General features: G+C 37.8%; 1 protein-coding gene across 1 annotated transcript; it reads right to left on the reverse strand.

The window, feature by feature from the left end:
- Nucleotides 1–1,025: 1,025 nt before the first annotated feature.
- On the reverse strand, nt 1,026–14,047 carry PIG-O (phosphatidylinositol glycan anchor biosynthesis class O). The gene is made up of 6 exons (XM_075309724.1): nt 13,770–14,047; nt 13,071–13,714; nt 12,830–13,013; nt 2,055–3,666; nt 1,494–1,990; nt 1,026–1,429 (listed from the first exon to the last, which is right to left on the reverse strand). Exons 1-6 carry the CDS (start codon nt 13,920–13,922, stop codon nt 1,235–1,237), a joined length of 3,285 nt encoding a protein of 1,094 aa, XP_075165839.1. The 5' UTR covers nt 13,923–14,047; the 3' UTR covers nt 1,026–1,234.
- Nucleotides 14,048–19,986: the final 5,939 nt, after the last annotated feature.

The raw sequence follows: 19,986 nt of genomic DNA on the forward strand, positions 1-19,986 counted from the left end.
AAATTTTTTTAACCAATTCCTTTTTTTTTCAACCATATTTTTTATTACACTATTATTTTCCTATTATCTATTTTTTTTACAATTTGAAAAACTTTTTCAGGTTTTTCTGGGTTTGATGGCACCATAACAGAACGCCTTAGCACACTCAGTCACAAACGCCATTGATCATAAAGCGTCGAAAGGTTAATTCAAATGTATGTGATATGATCGTAATACGACACCAAGGAATAATATTCTAATTGCTTCTCGAGATGTGCTTTATTAGTATGAACGAAAAAATAAGAAGCGCAGGTTCAAATCTCATCAGCGGCAATTTTTTTATCAAATATTTTTCCAAAAAATATTTTTTTATGTTATGCATCGTTTTTATTTTCGGCATATATTTTCGTATAAATATATTTTTTTCTATTAAAAATCAACAAAAAAAAAAAATTAAAAATTCTCGTAATTTGCAAAACCTTCTCAAAAGAACTTCCATGGAAACGAAAAAGTCAAACGGCATAGGTTCAAATCCCAGCGGGGATGAAATTTATTTTTTGTTTATAATTATTTTTTTTACTTTTTTATTAATTTTCTATTTTTTTTTTTGCAAAATTTAATTGTTAAAAATTTACACTTAAAATAGGCTTTCTAATACTTGTCCACAAGAACTGCAGCGGAAGTAGAAAAAAAGCATTGGAGGATCCCAATATGCGCTTTAGATGAAACGTTTGTGGACTTGTCCAAAAGGACTGCATCGGGAGTGGAAAAAAATCATTGGGGGATCCCATGATGCGCTTTAGAAGAAATGTTTGTGGACTTGTCCAAAAGGACTGCATCGGAAGTTGAAAAAAATCGATGGGGGATTCTGGGATGGGCTTTAAAAGTAATGTTTGTGGAACAACTTCCAATTTTTTTGCTGGGTTAGTACATAAACTACACTGTTTATGTTCAAAATTTAGTTTAATTATAAACCCGTAATAAATTCTCTTTAAGCTTAAATGCCAGATTAAGAACAAACCTGTATAATTTAAACGATGAATTGATAATTTGTTTAATTAAATAAATAAACACCCTTAGTTTATTTGAATAAATAAAACATAAACTTAATACATAAAAATAAAATTACACTAATACATGAAAAAATACTTAAGAAGTCTTTCTGTTGATAAACAAATTTTGGAAACCAAAAATGCTGTACAAAAACTTATCAAGCATGTGGAAATTATTATGTGTGTTAGGTATCTTCATGCTGTTACTTTTCTTTATTAATTTTAGATATTAATCTATCAACTCCTTTATGTATTCGAAGAATTAACAGAAATCCGATTATGATGGCTGGCATGGAAACAAATGTAGCAAGGCTTTCATAGATAAATCGAGGGGCGAATATTTTCCAAACCATGAGATGCCGGCAATGAATAGTACATGCCAACATTGCACAGAAAATCTATATTAATACAAATATTAATATAAAAGCTGGTTTCTAAGAATATTAGGAAGAATGTACTCACCTTGATTCCTTGCAAAATATACAATTGGGTGGCGAGCTTAAACACGGAGCCGATAAAAGTGGTTTCATTTTCATATAGGATCAATTCGCCCCGAGTCATATCGAATCCAACGCATTCTTGTGAAATATCACTCAAACATCTATCGGATGCAAAACTAGATGCCGATGTCTGAGTTTTTGTTCCACCTGAAGTTTCCACTTTATGTTCTCTATTTGCATTAGTTCTTATTAGACTGGGGAAAAGAGCAAAAATCGAAAATATCTCAGTTGAAAGCAATCCATATGCACAAGAGAAAAGAATTTGGCCACAGAAAGTATTTAGTATGACTAGAATGCCCGATATAAAATGCGACTGTCCAATATTGGTCGTTCTCCCCACAAATGCCGCTCGCCAATCAATCTGTGAGAGAGTAGTCTGATGTGATGTGGCGAAAAAGCAAAAATGTCCTACCAAAAACCATCCAACAATGGCAGTAAATGTTGGTTGTATACATGTCTCTGAAATAGTAGAAAATATTTGCTTAGTTTTTTGTTATTATTGCAGTACTTTTCAATTTCATACCAAAACTGGTTGCTGTTCTGAAACGTAATATAGCATTCATAGAGAGCATAATGGCAGCAACAGCTATGCACACAACAATGCCAGAGCATGATCGTGGGTCAAGCACTATAATCAGGACCATGGCAAGGAATGTACCAAATGAAATTAGGACGGATGAGTAAATAGTGGCTAAACCGTAGACCACCGGTATTTCTGAGTGCCTTTCCACATCTTCTCCTTGATATATACTTTTCATTTTACGAAATATCTCAGGTATTATACTTTCGCGGTGATTTATTGTGATGGTTGACCTCTTTTTTGATGGTAAGACGTACACCATCAATGGCGAAAGGGATACGACAATTATTTGAATTATCAAAAGGATATAAATAACTAAAGCCATCGCATCAATATGCGTCCTTTCTATATTTTTTATGGAACTATTGGACAAAAGTATATGACCTCCAGCACAAATACTTGCAACGGTTGGTCCATAACGAGCCATTAATATATTCGCAGAGTTACCGGTTAAGTTTCCGCATGAGCGTAGGTAAATTCTACTAAGTGTTGTATACACAACAACGATTACTATGGATATAATGTATGATTTTGCACTGGATGGTCTCTTTAAAGAAAAGCTGGCCGAATTATTGTTATTGTTAAAATCTGAACAGTTTCCTTGCTCTTCGCGACAGCGAAACAGAGTTGTTGCAAATCGAATCAAGGACACAGCCAAAATGCTTGCCAGCAGTAGTTTCAAAGCAGTGGATTTAATAAATTGTTGTGGTTTAAATTTGGTTTTAAAATCAACGCGTACACATTTCTGCAGCAATTCATAGGCCATCAATAAAATCACGGCCACAAGTAAGTAAGCTAATACTCTTCCCTCGTTTATAACAAAACTATTGGAAAAGAATACAGACATGAGTATAATAAGAATGGCTCGTGTGGGCAAGTTTGTAAATCTTTTTACTTTTGACCAATTTATTGTTATAGTATACCAGTTTTGTACCAAATGAAAAACAAGGATTAATGTGCTTATCATATTGGTAAAAAATATTATGGCATGCTCTTCTGTTTTGAATGAGAAGTTTTTGTAGTAGCGATAGCCAAATACGCCAGCAGCTAAGTTTAACAAATACGTGTAACCCATCTCCTTCATTGTAAAAATAACTGCTAATTTATTGGCTGGAGTATTATTAATTAATATGAAGGAAAAAAATATGGATAAAAATGTGAATAGTAGGCCTTGGGACATTTGACTGGCATCGAATTTCACCCATAGCTCTCTGCATGTGATCAAAATTTGTCTGAGGTGTGTGTTGAGGTCTGCGATAAATGACTTAAACGCAGCTTCATTATATATGGATTTTACACGATGAGTCAGTAATATAAATTCCGTGTCCATTCGATCCATTTGCTCTACATTGAAGCTTCTTTTGTTTTCTAAAGCATAATTGTAGAAATATGTATAAATTTGTTGAGCATTTTGCCATACATGTAAGATTAAAGTTTGTAATTTTGTCATATGTGGCACCAGAACATCCGGAACTATGTTGAAGTTTATTAGACCCAAATTTGAATATGGTATTGGTATACCAAGTATCGTAGCAAGTGTTGGTACAAGATCAATCTGAAAATGTAGATAGAATGTGATAATTTAGGGACACCTTTTAATATTACTTTGGACGTGAAAATTAATAGCAAAAAAATAATACTTGTTTACTGTTTTACTAACTTTAAATTTAAGGTGGGTATTAAGTTCGAGTTTTTTCACTAAAGTGAAAACTAAATCAATAAAAAAAGGAATAAAATTATACATATTTGTTGCAGATTTTACTATAACTTGATGGGGAATAGCCCAAAGCAAGTTTTCACAAAGTTTGTATTCCTTAAAAAGTATTGTTAAAGAAAAGTAATCGTGAAAAAATGGAGATTTTAGCGGCAAAAATCGAACTTAATACCCACCTTTAGTCGGCAAATTGCTAAATTATATGGACAGAGAATCAATTCGCAGACTGCAATATGTACAGTGCAAGATATATTTAAAGGGTTAATGTCACTCTAAGATTGAGATGAACTGTATTTTTAAATATATTGCAATTATTCACCCTTATTCCTGAAGTCGCCCTCGCCTTCGCCGTCGCTTTTTGTCGTCTGTCGCTTTTAAGTCGTCTGGTCATTCATTTGGTATTCCTGTGAAGTGGCGACGGCGAGACGACGATTACAATTTGTACCAATTACAATACTCGGTAATTAAAGGCCGATATCACTAGAAAACAATCAACTGATGTGCAAAAAATGAATTTTAATTTTTTCGGTTGAAAATATTTTTATTTCTGACGCAATTCCGTGTCGGTAAATCAAGAAAAAATATTTAATGTGACGCGGGAAAAAATGTGGATACATATTCAAGGACAGTAAAAGCTTCCAAAACTATAAAAATTGCGACGACGCTGAGATCAATGGCGCAAGGATCATCGTGAAAGAAAACAATCAGCTGATGTGCAAAACTGAATTTTAATTATTTGCTTTTAAAAATAATAAATGATAAATTTGACTCTGGAAATGATTTACATTATCTAAGTTTGGTGCTAAATAAAATACATTGGCTTTGAAGGGTTTCTATTAAAAATAAATGAAAAAATCAACACGTTTACTTTAATTGTGCAGTTTTCTTTTCTATGATGTGAATGTGATGAACATAATGGCTATATATACAGATCAATTTGGTATAAATAGCGCATTTTTATATCAATAGATTTGTGATCGTGGTCAGCTCAGAACATGAGTTGCTCAAAGAGTGGAAGCTGGAATAAATACTTGAACAGTATAGATTTTTTTAATAATAGTTACAGCTTTTCTATCATTTGTTACAATTTTTCTCTAAAGTTCAAAGGCATTAAACTACAAACCATTTGTTCCAATCGGTTTTAAATCGTTGGAGTCAGTCCAGCTCATCCAATGGCTGATCTCTAGTTCCTTTCACAATTAACAATTATTTCAACCGTCGAACGGAACGGACGTGTTTTTTAATAGCGGATAAAATCATCGTAATAAGTACCTACTACGAATTTCAAGTGTGATGGGATATTAGGCCACCATGCAGAGAAATTCAAAGACATCCACTGGGTTGCTAACTTCAGGGCCCAGTGGACGGGTATCGACTGGAGTTATAAATTTGGGCAATGACCAAGAGCTAGGCTCAATTAGTCGACCTGTAGACGACAGGTGGCGACAATTTGACAAGTCGGACCTTTTCCAAGGTAACGGCATCAAAAGGAGGTAATCCCTCACGAAAGAGATTCAAAGAACGCAGAAATGCTTTGTTTATCCTAAAGAAATTAGGATCAGTCGACCCAAGCACGTTGTCGGCTAAACAAAGCGATTTCTTAAAATGGGCTCAAGGAATTCTTGAGGCTGGAAAAAGGGAACGATCACCGGATGAGCTGCCATGCTCCAAAAGGGATCAACGATCGTTTGCCTCAGTTGCTAAAGACAGCCTTGTGATGGCTATCATAAATAAAGGATCATTGGACGGTATGGTTCCAAAGCAAAAATGGGGGGAAATTGAGAATGCTTTGTCTGGCGTCTACTCACAGGTGCTGGAAAAGTTTCCCGGCCCAGATCCTCGACACCAAGAGGCTGGTTGGTATCAAGGACGATTTAAGCTAGTCGCATTTGAGGACCAGAGGTCCATAGAATGTTTTAAAGCTGCTCTGATACTAATTGGTGAAGTTTGGGAAGGAGCTGCTCTAGAGTTAGTCGAGAAGAAAGACATACCGGCTAGACCAAGAGCACATGCGTGGATACCTGCAAACCCTCCTGACCCTGAATCTATTTTAAATAGACTGAAACAATGCAATCCAGATCTTCCAACAGCTGATTGGAAGGTTGGCCGTTTGGATGAAGTGGATGGGCCAAGACGGCATGCAGTGTTTATATTGAACACTCAGTCTTTGCCACATCTAGCCAAGTCCCAGGGCCGTGTATGTTATGGCTTTCATTATATCCAAATGAAGGTGTATAAAAACGATCCGCTAAAGGATTCAGAAATGGACAAGCCTCTGTCTGAATCAGAAGTAAGCGGATCCTCTTGCGAAGTCGAGGGGGATACCAAGACATTTGAAGATATGGATAGATACCGTATGCGTGAGGAGGCTTCTACTGCCTCAGAACTCACCAAAGTTGAACCTATGGTTATTGCGAGAGTCACCGATATCTCTGAAGAGGACATTCTTGATGTCTCGATTGAAGCGGCTGATGTGACGGTTGTTGAAAATCTCGATGGTCCTACGGATCCTCCAGATAAATCTTCATCATTGTAAGGCTGCATGTACTGCCTTAAAAGTTCTCCTGATGAAAGGGGACATAGATATAGTTCTTATTCAAGAACCATATGTTTATAAAAACAAAATATGTGAATTAAGTACTCCGGGGTTCAAACTATTGCAGTATACTGGTAATGATGTAAATCGAGCCTGTATAATTGCTAAAAACGAGCTCATCTTGTTTCTGCTTCCTTCAATGTGCACTACAGACACTGTCGTTGCAAGCTTAGAAATAGCCAAATGCAAATATTGGGTATCTTCGGTCTACATGGGACATGACAGGGAGATGCCTCCATATGCCGTTAAGACCTTAGTGGATGAGTCACTGAAAACAAAGACGAAACTCATTATGGGATGCGATGCGAATGCACATCATAGTATATGGGGAAGTAGTGATACTAATGCAAGGGGAGAGTCGCTAATAGAGTTTATTTTGCGTACTAATCTGGTAGTTTGCAACAAGGGAGATGTCCCAACCTTTGTCACTAAAAACAGGCAAGAGGTTTTGGACATCACCTTGGCCTCGCAAGAACTGAATGAAATGATATCTGAGTGGCAGGTTTTAAGTGAACACAGCTTCTCAGATCATCGCTACATCAGTTTCAAATTTGATGTTCATATCACCAAGATCATATTTCCGCCAAATGTTAGGAAAGCTGACTGGAATAGGTATAGGGAATCGTTCAATATGATGATACCGGAAATAACAGAGACAAATATGAGAAATGTGCAAGATATCGAACACGCAGTGGAGCGGATTACTAAGGCCTTCAACATCTCACTGAAAGCTGCATGCCCTAGAGGAAAGCCAAGGGGGAAACATCGACCACCATGGTGGTCTACGGAATTAAGTAATATTAGGAAATCCTGCAGGAAGCTCTTTAACAAGGCAAAGTCCACCAGAGCCCCTGACGACTGGGACGCTTACAAGAAGAATCTGAGAGGATACAAGCGAAAACTGAGAAAGGCTCAGCATAACTTTTGGAATGCTTACTGCAGCAGTATTGAGAATACGTTCGATGCTTCCAGACTACGGAAGGTTCTAGCATCCACAAACTCCGCTCCAGGTTTCATTAAAACATCGGAGGACAATTGGACAACGTCCAGTGAGGAGACGCTGGAGGTACTATTGGACACACATTTTCCTGGAAATCAGACGGTTGAACCATGTACTGGCGGTGCCACAGTTGCTCAGCGGTCGTTTCCTGTCGAGGAAATTGTATCGGAAACTAGAATAAGATGGGCGCTAAATAGCTTTGGACCATTCAAATCCCCTGGACCTGATGGAATTACTCCGGCGGAGTTACAAGCTGTAACTGACAAAATTATCCCCTGGTTGTCGGTGATATATAAAGGATGTATCAACTTATCATATATCCCAGGAAAGTGGAGGGAAACAAAAGTCGTTTCATACCTAAAGCGGGAAAAGCCTCTCACTCGAGGGCGAAGGATTTCCGACCAATCAGCTTATCCTCATTCCTACTTAAGACTCTGGAGAGGATGATAGATATTTATCTTAGAACTAGCATCGATTCAAGTTTGTTCTCGAAACGACAGCATGCATACTCGAAGGGCAGGTCTACTGAGACCGCACTACATGAACTAGTCAGCTTTATTGAAAGCTCACTATCTGTCAAAGAATACACAATCGTGGCGTTTCTAGACATCGAAGGGGCGTTCAATAATGTCCATCCGAGCTCGATATTAAATGGACTGACAACTCTGAATGTTGATCCATGTATACTCAGGCTGTTAGATGAACTGCTAATGAAGAGACGTATTTCAGCCACACTAGGACAAGCAAACATACAAAAGTATGTGAACAGAGGCACTCCCCAAGGAGGAGTTCTATCACCCCTTCTTTGGAATGTTGCTATAAATAGCCTTCTGGTTACTCTAGAAAAAGAAAGGATAAAAGTGATGGCATACGCAGATGATGTAGCTCTGGCAGCCAGGGGAAAATTCCCATCCACAATCAGAGATATTATTCAGAGGGCCCTCCGGATGACTGAACAATGGGCGAAAGACAATGGTCTTGGGGTAAATCCTGCAAAGACAGAATTAGTCATGTACTGCAAAGATCGCAAAACTCCCACGGTTAGGCCTATTTCCTTAGGGGGTATTGAAATTCCCTTTGGTGATTGTGCAAAATACCTTGGCGTTATTTTGGACAGGAAGCTGAACTTTAAGCTTAATATTGAAGAAAGGGCGAGGAAGGCAACTGTAGCTTTGTACTCGTGCAAAAAGGCAATAGGAAAAAAGTGGGGACTAAAACCAAAAATTGTGCATTGGCTATACACGGCAGTGGTTAGACCTATAATGCTATTTGGTGTTGTAGTCTGGTGGCCGGCACTTCAGAAACCGACTGGTTTAGATAAAGTTCAGCGTATGGCGTGTTTGTGTATTTCAGGCGCATTCAGCAAGACAGGAACAAATTCCCTTAATGTCATGCTGCATCTATTGCCTTTAGACATTTTGGCCAAACAGTCAGCTGCAACAACGGCTGTGCGGTTGCGCGAACTATCGCTGTGATCGGAAAAAGGTTACGGTCACAGTTCTGTCCTCAAAATAATGTCAGATGTGCCTAACGTAGTGGATTACACTTTGGCGAGTCCACTTTTCGACAAAAAGTTTGAGACTCTAATCCCCAACAGTGAGGCGTGGTGCACACAGACCCCGGGGAATAAAGAATATATAGATTTCTACACTGATGGCTCCAAATTGGATGGACAAGTGGGTTTCGGAGTATATTCTAATGATCTGGAACTTCAAATAGCGAAAAGATTACCTAATCACTGTAGTGTTTTTCAGGCTGAAATATTAGCAAGAAGAGAGGTGGCGAATTGGCTGAGAAGTAATGTTCCAAAAAATGTGGGCATTAATATATACTCAGACAGTCAACCTGCAATAAAATCCTTGGACTCTGTGTTCCTCAACTCGAAAACGGCCATCGATTGCCGCAAATCTCTCAATGAGATGGCTGAGCAGTACAATATTCACCTAATATGGGTGCCTGGCCATAGGAACATACCGGGGAACTGCGAGGCGGATGAGTTGCCAAGGCTAGGGACTACCTTACATATTCGAGGGGAACTAGAATTTGTTGGTATGCCCCTAGCTACCTGCTAGCTCGTGCTGCGTGAGAAGGCTGTTATGATGGCAAATGTTCGATGGGAGAATTGCAAGGGTTGTAACGACACCAAGCAAATATGGCACCATTTCAACTTAAACGCACACTAGATATGCTAATGTTCTCGAGACGTCAGATATCACTCCTGATATCTGCTATAACGGGTCGCTGCCTGATAGGAGATTTTGCAAAAACTATTGGCGCGAAGTAGAATGACTATTGTATGAGCTGTCATGATGCGGAGGAAAAAGAATCAATTAAACACCTCTTGTGTGAGTGTCCTGCAGTTTGTGTAAAGCGCAAGCAACTTTTAGGAGCATATAGCTTCAGATTACTGGCGGATCTGGAAAACGTTAACTTAAGCAGTCTGCTAAGGTTTTTGGAACAATCTGGTTGGTTCAACAAAGAAAAATAATCAAGAAGGTTCAGCGGTTAAAACTAGAAGTGCCCATATGTAGTAGGTACTTTTAGTTAATGTGGTATCACAATGGACTGAATAGTCTAAGTGAGCCTGAATCTTAATCGGGCTGCCACTTTAACCTAACCTACCTAACCTAGTTCCTTTTATTCCTATTTTTTTGTAATTGTTGAAGATTAGTCACTTTACCTCTTACCAATTTCCATGTATTAAATTTATTTTTCAATTATTCGATTAATAAAGTCTAAAAAACTTCTTCAAAAATTAATCACTAAACTCGTCGCTGGTAAATGTAACGGCGACAAAAAGCGAGATATTGGCGACAAAAAGCGACACCAGGAATACCGATTTTCGTCGATAGCAGAATATATCGACGAACGGAATACCAATTAGTGGCGACAGATGAAAAGCGACAAAGAGCGACGGCGAGGGCGACTTCAGGAATAAGGATGATTATTTGTTTGGGAACATTCCACTAACGGACTGGAGCTCATGAAGTTTAAACTGCTAAGATATGGATCAATACATCTTGTTTTTCTTGTAAATCATGGCTAAACCATAGAGACACAGAGGTCAGCAAAGATACCTAAAACTCCCGGATTAAGTGACTTTATGTAGCTTTACCATTTACCAAAGTAATCCGGCGAAAATACAAGAATTTAATCACAGAGCATAATATACCGCGATATATTGCCATATCGTATATTTCACAAAAAGTGGACTAATGGGATTAAAAAAACCTTATAAAAAGGTAATAGAAAGGTAAATTGAAGTCTTCGGGAAATAAGGTAGAGTTGGTGGCCAGACTACAGGACTTTGATGTGCAGAATCCCGAGTATATTGAAAATTCTGTGGAATCAGAAGAATTGCTTTTACGAATCGAAGAATTTCCATCATATCTACAAATGGAGAAAATACGAAGAAAATGGAATTGTTTGATGGTAGCAGCAGGTGCACTGACAAGAAAAGCAAGCTCATGGGAAAAGTCAAATCAACATTGTGAAATAGATGCCGAGGGCCGAGGGCACAACACAGTGTAAACGAATACCAATTGAATGACAGTGCAGCAAAATAATGTCACAGGACAACAGAGAAAGCAATTTTCAAATTCAATCCTGAGTTTGTAAATCTGACATTTGGAGCGGTTCGATCGATTAGAAAAGACGTATACTCGTAATTATTCCATATTTCTATTCGATGTACAGAACAACTTGCGACGTGCTGCGAAAACGTTTGTAACTGCATTTTGAAGAGATTTTTCTGGTGTTAGTCGGGGAAATATTAAAGAAAGTACTTCTTATTTGGACTGGACAAAATGGAGGAAAACGATACAGAGGAAATAGTATACAGTTTTGTGCTGAGGCTGTCAAGCATGGAGGGCCTCCGTCGTGGCCTGGGGATGATTTTTGGTGTATTGGGCTAGGTCCACTGGATCTAATTAATGGTATAAAGGAGAGTTGGTGTACAAAAACATTCTCGAAGATGTTATGTAACCATATAGCGAATGGGAAATGTCGTCACGTTGGACGTTTCAACGGTATAACGATCCAAAACAATCGAAACCCGCACTAAAAAGCTTGGATTCCACATTACAATATTAATGCAATTTAGTGGCCTCCCAATCATCTCATCTTAATGCGATCGAAACCCTTTGGACAATTGTGGATAAAAATATTTATCAGAATAATGTAAGAAATAGTGACTATTTTTTCATGCGGCTGCAGTGTGCATGGAATAATATATTACAGGATGCAATTGAACATTTAATAAAGTCCACGTCCCAACTATGCATAGCTGTAACTAAAAATAAAGGATTCGGAAAATAATTAAAAATATTAATCCTTCGAATACAAGATGTTACGAGTTGCAATTATTTTGTCTTATCCATTTTGGTACCATGCATCTATTTATCTTCATAAAATGTTAAATATTACTTAAACTAATTAATTTTTTTCTGACATATTAGGCAGATTGTACAAAATATAAATAAATAAAAAAATCGGAATATTGTAACATTCCATTTTTTCTTATGGCAAAATATTGACATTTTTATGGTAGTTGCAAAAATGTTTTGTCCGATACTGTATACTAATCTGTTTTAATTTATATATTATCCATAACGCTATACCTAATTTTATCCGTATTTATTAAATAGCGCTAATTAGTATTGATTTGAAAGGTTTCAGTAACTTCGTGCAAGAATTTCTAAAAAGTCAACTGCATGTATATCACTAGCTTTTAGGCACTATATATTGTAGTATTTGTATAATTTCAGCATAACGTATAAGTACGCAAGAGAAGTCGTCGTGATCATGATCAGGATGCTGCTTTTAGCCCTTTTTTCATGTTGATTAGTCAGTAACAGGGTTTTTTTATATATGAATTTTACATCGTCTTTGAATATAGACAAAAAAAAAATTGGACAATTTTCAATATTTTACTCTATCCTGTAATAAAAAAATTTACATGGTAAACATCAAAAAGCGTGCGTATTGTGTGTAATTGTTCAAATACATTATTATGCGATCAATTGCTATTGGTCCTTTAAATTTCGGATTGATTATTCAAACCTGTTAATAAACGATTGCAGACCTTATTACCAATGGGGTTTCTGACAAAATATTGTGTTACATATGGTCGAACATTCACACAGTAATGTATATACGAATTAAAAGATAATTACGAGACGTATAAAAGCAAATATAAGATATGTTACGCATAACGACAACATTTGGTCGTTCTCGATTAGAAGTTGAAATTACTACTACTTTCAGCATCTCTTTTATCTCTAAATTACCTTGAGATATATGAAATCTAATCACCATTTTTTTTTAACCGGAAAGACAAGAAACTGATTTATTTTTTTTTTATGGAAACTGATTATGTAACTAGGACAAATTAGTTTATATTTTCTCACCTGCTGCATGACTTCATTGTCGGAAACAAAATCATAATCGATGAACTTTGACTTTTTACTATAAGCGAATAGAAGTGCATTTGTTTCATCTTCAGAATCACCTCCATGATCACCTGATACTGTCATACCGTGATCACCCATGACAAGGAGCGTTGTATCTTTGTCCATTTGAGCAACAACGTTTCTAAAAGAAAAAAAGCATATATATAGTGCGGCGACAGGAAATTGCTATGTATCATACTTAATTATTTCATTCATTTCACTAAGTTTTCGTGCCATCTCCTCATGAAGGGGTCCGTGTTTATGGCCGCAGTGATCTACTCCTAGAAAATGTGCGATCAGAACCTGCCAGTCATTCTTCTGCATTTCTTTTGGCAAAATAGACTCTATTTTACGATCAATTGTATCCAAATCAAATATATCAAAGCTGGGATATGAGTATGTGCGTTTAAAACGCTTTGGATATAAATCAGTCCAAGTACTATCTCCCATGAAAACAACTGGCAATCCACTTCTTATCATTTGATCCACAATATTGTCTTCGTTTATTTCGGGAGATGCAAAGTTTGACCCAATATCCACAAACGTGGGTAGGGTTCCGGTCGTAAGCCCTTTCAAACGTTGAAGTGTAGTTGTAGGCGGGTCCGCCTTAAAACGCATAAGTCTTGTATTTAATGGCATATTGACGTGTAAGTCTCTTAACACAGTCAACTTGTTTTCATAAGGCAGTGGATTGGACACATTCTCCTTATAGATACCAAACTCATATTTCAAGGCATCGATTACTAAGATTATTACTTTAGATTTTTGAGGAAGACACAGATTGAGTGACGCATTCACATCTTTAAATATTTCATGCACAACCTCCTCTGTCAAATAATACTCCTAAAAAACCCATAAATTAATTAACCATTTAATTAACCAGGAGTAAACAACTTACGTCACTTGGGTCGGTTGACAAATGCCGGCAAGTACTAATGTCGGTTTTACTGACTCTAGACAATAAAAACCCACGCGAGAACAAATACACGCCCGATGAAATTAAGTATGCTATCCAGGCGAGCACCAAAATGAAGCTCAATGCAAATTTCATTATTATTCCAAATTAAATTGAACGTATTCAAAAAGACTTAGTATCTTTCTAGCTCCTGCATTTCAATCTTGTGAAATAAACTCCAAACCAAAATACTTCTTGCCGTTCTTGCACAGAGTAGTGTTGGGAAAGTAACGAGTATTTGATTACAAGTACTCGTTACTTGCTATTTTTTTAGTACTCTTACTAGAGGTATGCACGTGACATGAAATGACACGCTCATGGCAACGACGTGCGTGTGATTAACAAACCCAAATGTCGTACGTGAGCGTTAATAAAGATTTACGCTCTCAAAAAAAAAAATATCGCTTAACAACATAATCCCCTATACTCCCTTGTACAACTGTGGTTTTAGTACTAAAAATGCACTTTTTGCAACTCTGCCCCAATTTTCCTTGTAGATGAATGTGTGTATGCGTGTATACATACGGGTTTGTGTTTGTATTGATATATTTACAAACAGCTGTTAAATTCTCAAATCTACGAAATCTCGTTATTTTGCCAGTCCGAACACTTGAGATTTGTAAAGAGAATTTGGTTCTAAATAGCGAGATTTCGTGTCTAGTGCGAACGTAGTATAACGCTCTCGGTTTTAATAATGCTCATGTTTTCAGACATGTCGCTAAGGCAAATTACTTAATACATTGTTCGTGAGTCACGACATTTTTCGTGAGTCACAGTATTTTTCGTGAGTCACGACATTTTCGTGCGTGAATATAAATTTTCGTTTCGTGTATGTGCGTGAGTCCTACCAAACAATATCGTGTGTGAGTGTGCGTGAGTAAGATTTTTCCGTCGTGAGTGTGAGTACACTATTCCTCACGTGCACATCTCTACTCGTTACAATTAAATGAGTACTCAATATCTCCATTAAACACAAACGTTTGAAAAATGCTAAAATTCAATATTTATTCAAACAATTCTCAATTATATTGAGAAATTGTTGAGAAAATCGCGTTCTCAACAAAAAACAGACATCCCAATAAACACAGGATAAGCGTTTTTCAAATGCAACAACTTTTCGGTTTGAGAGTAAATATAATTATCATCATAAATTCAACTTGACTTGAAATAGCTCATCTTCAATACATCTTCAAATTGTTTGCGAATTACTTCCAATTTGCCAAAATGTTGACGAAATCTTTGAAAAGGTGTTGAAGATAACCCTGCCAGCATTTCAAAGTTCCATTTCATCCTCATCGCTACCACAGACTCGTAAATGTCACCACAACCATCGCAAACTGTGATGGGGGAAGCATATCAAAAAGTACAAAATGTACATGAAAGTATTTTGCCATCACTACTGTTAGAAGAGCCATTTTATTTTTTGTGAAACGCCAAGCGCAACCAGCTTGTTATATTTTATTTAAATAAAAACGAAAATAAAGTTCTGAAAACATAGATATTACGCTTAAAATTGTGAAAGGTATATGGTGAACAATTTTTGACTTTCCAAATGGAATAAAGTGATAGTTTTTCAAATATTTTTCCAGACACGCTGCCTCCATTGGGAATAAAAGTACTGGCTGATAGACGCTACAACATTTAACTTACAACTTGTAACTCAACATCAATCTCTTATTAATGCATAAAAATGTGTTAAATGTGATGTGATAGTCGTATAAATGTTATATTTATGAGAATTTATAAATGTTTCATAAAATTAATAAACATCTAAACAATCGTGTTTTACTTGACCACAATGATTCTTTTACAACTATCTTAAAATGCACTTGGTCTGATTGTTTGAAGGGGCTCTTATTGGCGTCCTTCTAAATGTATCCAGAAGGGCTCCTAATAATTGCACTCATGCGATACTTTTTTGTAGTAACTTGGCGTGGTACTACTTCTCAATAGTGACGGCGCTTTTCCGAGGAGTTTTGGATATCGTATACGACTGTTTTCGACGTAGTGGGGATTCTCAGAAGCGCCCCCAAATTCAAAAAATGTTGGCAGGGAATATGAGAAAACTTTGACAAAACACTACCCTAAAATGCAACGAAAAAAACCATCCCAATAAACACAAACGTTTGAAAAATACTAAAATTCAATAATTTTTCAAACATTTTTTCAAAGGATTAGAGTAATAATCAAGTTGAGAAAATCGCGTTCTCAACAAAAAACAGACATTACCCTCAACAGTAAAATTCAACACAATAGCAATAATTTCTCAATTGTAATCCTCAAATTGAAATGCATCGCTACTCAATAATTTCTCAAACAGTTTTCAATGTGATAAAAATAAAAAAATTAGCATTGTTGCGAATACTTTCAAACCACAATTTGTATGAAAGTCAATCCTAGTTCTAACTGAAAGTCAATACTAAATTTCTAGAGATTTTGTAAATTTTATTATTTTTTTCGTTAACAAACATAATAATCTTAAAAATAGCATTAATAATATTGTTACGTTTTTATATTTAGGCGTTTTTAATTACCCGACAATTAAAACACAGTTCTTTTAAATAACGACAATCTACAATTTATTTACTATGACTTCACACTTTACAATTCGTTCACACTGGAGTTATTCGTTTGACGCTTTAATTAAGACTGACTCGTTAGCAGCATGCGAGCGCTTTTATATATGACGGTGTGGCAATACGAGAACATTCTGGTAGCACTACAATATTCTGGCAACGCCAGATATGCTAGAAGGATCTACGACCATTAAGTTGTTTACCTGGTGGCTGCCAAACACATACACACTCACATAGATATATGCTCGCATTACTACAACAACAACAATAATGACAATAGACAATGAGATGAAATGAGAATGCAGAATAACAAAGCAAAGGGGTTGCTATTCTATGAGAGAGTAAGAACTAACATTTCGGTAAGCAAACAAAAGAACATAAAAGAAATTCAGGAAAATACTAGAAAATGAATAGATGATTCCAACAAGTGATAGCAAAATTTTATCGTTACAATTTGAAATTTTAAATTAACGGAAACCAATTTAAATAAACTTATATCTATAATTATCAAATTCGTAACACTGCCTCCCGCTTAAGCCTGTTCGTCCCGAACAGGCACAGAACCTGTTCCGTAAGGAGCCAATCGTTCCAGATGTACAACTTTCATCTTTGATCTAGGGCTGTCGTCCTTCTGAATCCGGTATACAACATCATTGATCTTCTTGATGACTTTGTATGGGCCTTCCCACTGTGTTTGCAGTTTAGGACACAATCCTTTCTTTCGTTGCGGGTTAAATAGCAGAACCAATTCTTCTTCTTGGAAGCCCTTGGTATTTACAGCACGATCGTATCTCGCCTTCATTCTGTTGCTGACCATTTTTATTTTGTTGCGCACTGATTCGTGAACTTCACCGAAAGTGTTTGGGATGTCGTTTCTATTTTCTTCCATGGCGAGCTCATTAGGTTTAGCGCCGAATATCAGATCTCCAGGCAACTTTAACTCAGTTCCGAATAGAATATTGGCCGGTGTTCGAGAGGTGGAATCATGAATGGCAGATCTATACGACAGCAAAAACTTTGGTATATGCTCGTCCCAGTCCCTCTGGCCGCTGTCCACCACTTTTCGAAGATGTTCCTCCAGAGTGCGATTAAACCTTTCTACCATGCCATCGGATTGTGGATGTAATGGTGTAGTCCTCGTTTTCTTGATACCAAGGGATTCACACATCTCTTTGAATATGGCCGATTCAAAATTTCTTCCCTGGTCTGAGTGAATCTCTGACGGCACACCGTAGCGACATATCCAGTTTTTGTTGACCACATCCACAATCGTTTTTGCCTCTTGGTTTGGAATTGCATACACCTCCGGCCATTTGCTGAAGTAATCCATGACCACAAGGACATAACGGTTTCCAGAATCACTTACTGGGAAAGGGCCTGCCACGTCCATTGCTATTCTTTCGAACGGGGCTCCTGGTCTATATTCTTGCATAGGACCTCGACTTTTCCTTGTTGGACCTTTCGCCTTCATGCACTTCTCGCAATTGGCTACCCATTCAGCAATTGATTTCTGGCATCCAACCCAGTAGAATCGTTGCTTCACTTTCTCGGCGGTTTTGGTTATTCCCAGATGACCTCCACTGGGACCATTATGGAACTCCGCCAAAACGTCTCTTATTTTGGAATCTGGGACGATGATCAAATTTCGGCTGCTCTTGCCATCTTCGCTTTCCCATTTACGTTGCAGGGATCCATTGACTAGAACTAAACTATCCCATTGAGCCCAGTATGATTTCATAAGTGGACTTTCGGCTGCGATGTCTTTCTTACTGGGCTTCTCGTTCTCTTCCTTTGCCGAAATAATTTTGTTCAAAATGGGATCTTTACGCTGTTCTGTTGGCCAGTCCACTCCAGATTCGATGTGTAACAGCCGAATATCAACAATCTCCTCCTTATGTTCAGCTTTCGAGCAGTGCTTGCATTCTATACTGCAAGGTCGACGTGACAAAGCGTCAGCGTTACCGTGTTTTCCACCTTTTCTATGCTCGATACTGAAATCATAGCTTTGGAGCCTCTCGATCCAACGTGCCAGTTGAGCTTCCGGATTCTTGAATTGGAGCAACCATCGTAGAGCTGAGTGATCAGTCCTGAGCAAGAAGTGTTGTCCATACAAATATTTATGATAATGTTTTACACTCTCTATGACGGCTAGCAGCTCTCGTCGTGTTACACAGTAGTTCTTTTCGGGCTTGGACAACGTTCGGCTGAAATATCCGATAACCTTCTCCTTGCCGTCTATCTGTTGGGATAGCACACCTCCAATACCATGCGCGCTAGCATCTGTATCCAAAACAAATTTTTCGCCCGGAATAGGATACGCTAGAACAGGAGCTGAACATAAAAGTTCTTTTAAATGTTGGAATGAATCCTCCTGTTCGTCGCTCCACTGGAACTTCTGACCTTTTTGCGTCAATTTATGAAGACTAGCGGCGATGCTGGCGAAGTTTGGGACGAATCGTCGGTAATATGTACATAACCCAAGGAAACATCTTAATTCGTGGAGATTTCGGGGTCGTGGCCAATTTCTGACAGCTTGGATTTTGTCTTCATCGGTGGATATGCCCTCTGCAGTAACATGATGACCCAGGTATTTAACTTCCCGCTGGAAAAGGGAGCATTTCTTTGCGTTAAGGCGTAGACCAGCGGCTGACAATTGCTGGATAACGTCTTTCAAGTTCTTAAGGTGCTCGTCAAATGTTTTGCCCATCACTATGATGTCATCCAAGTATATCAAGCACGATTTCCAGTGCAACCCCTTCAGTACCCGCTCCATCAATCTTTCGAAGGTAGCCGGAGCATTGCAGAGCCCGAACGGCATTACATTGAATTGCCAGAGACCGCCATTAACGCCAAAAGCCGTCTTTTCCTTGTCTTTCTCGGCGATCTCTACTTGCCAATATCCACTCTCCAAATCGAGCGTAGAAAACCATGTTGTTCCGGCTAGTGTGTCCAACGTGTCATCAATGCGTGGAAGCGGATAACTGTCCTTTTTGGTGACATCATTCAGTTTTCTGTAGTCAACGCAGAATCGGGTACTTCCATCTTTCTTTTTGACCAGCACAACTGGGGAACACCAAGGACTTAATGACGGCTCGATCACACCACTCTCCGCCATTTCCTTTATGAGCTTTTGAACTTCGTCTCTTTTTGCCAGGGGAACACTTCGTGGTGCCTGTTTTATGGGCCTTTCTTCTGCGGTTTTAATTTCATGTTTCACTACAGATGTTCTTCCTTGATTTCCCTTTTCAGAAGCAAAAGCAGAGGCGTTTTTCCACAACATTTGCTTGGCTTTATTTCTCTCTGACGGCGATAGATGACGTGTCCAAGCCTCGACATACGCTTCTAGATGTTTTCTTACTGCTCCATGTGTCTTTGATGAGTTGCCTTCCAAATTGACTATTGCCTCGGCTGGTGTACATTTGCCAATGTCAGAAAATTTTACAATTTGCTCGTGATTGTCAGACAAGTTCAAGACACGAACTGGTATTAGTCTCTCTTCGTTCGTTGTTACCAGGGCATTTGCTATCAAGATGTTGTTGCTTTTGTTTTCTGCTGGTTCAACAACCCACAATTGGCCGACTTCA

Source organism: Haematobia irritans, chromosome 5, assembly GCF_050003625.1.
Source record: "Haematobia irritans isolate KBUSLIRL chromosome 5, ASM5000362v1, whole genome shotgun sequence".
In the NCBI taxonomy this organism is placed as follows: Eukaryota; Metazoa; Arthropoda; class Insecta; order Diptera; family Muscidae; genus Haematobia; species Haematobia irritans.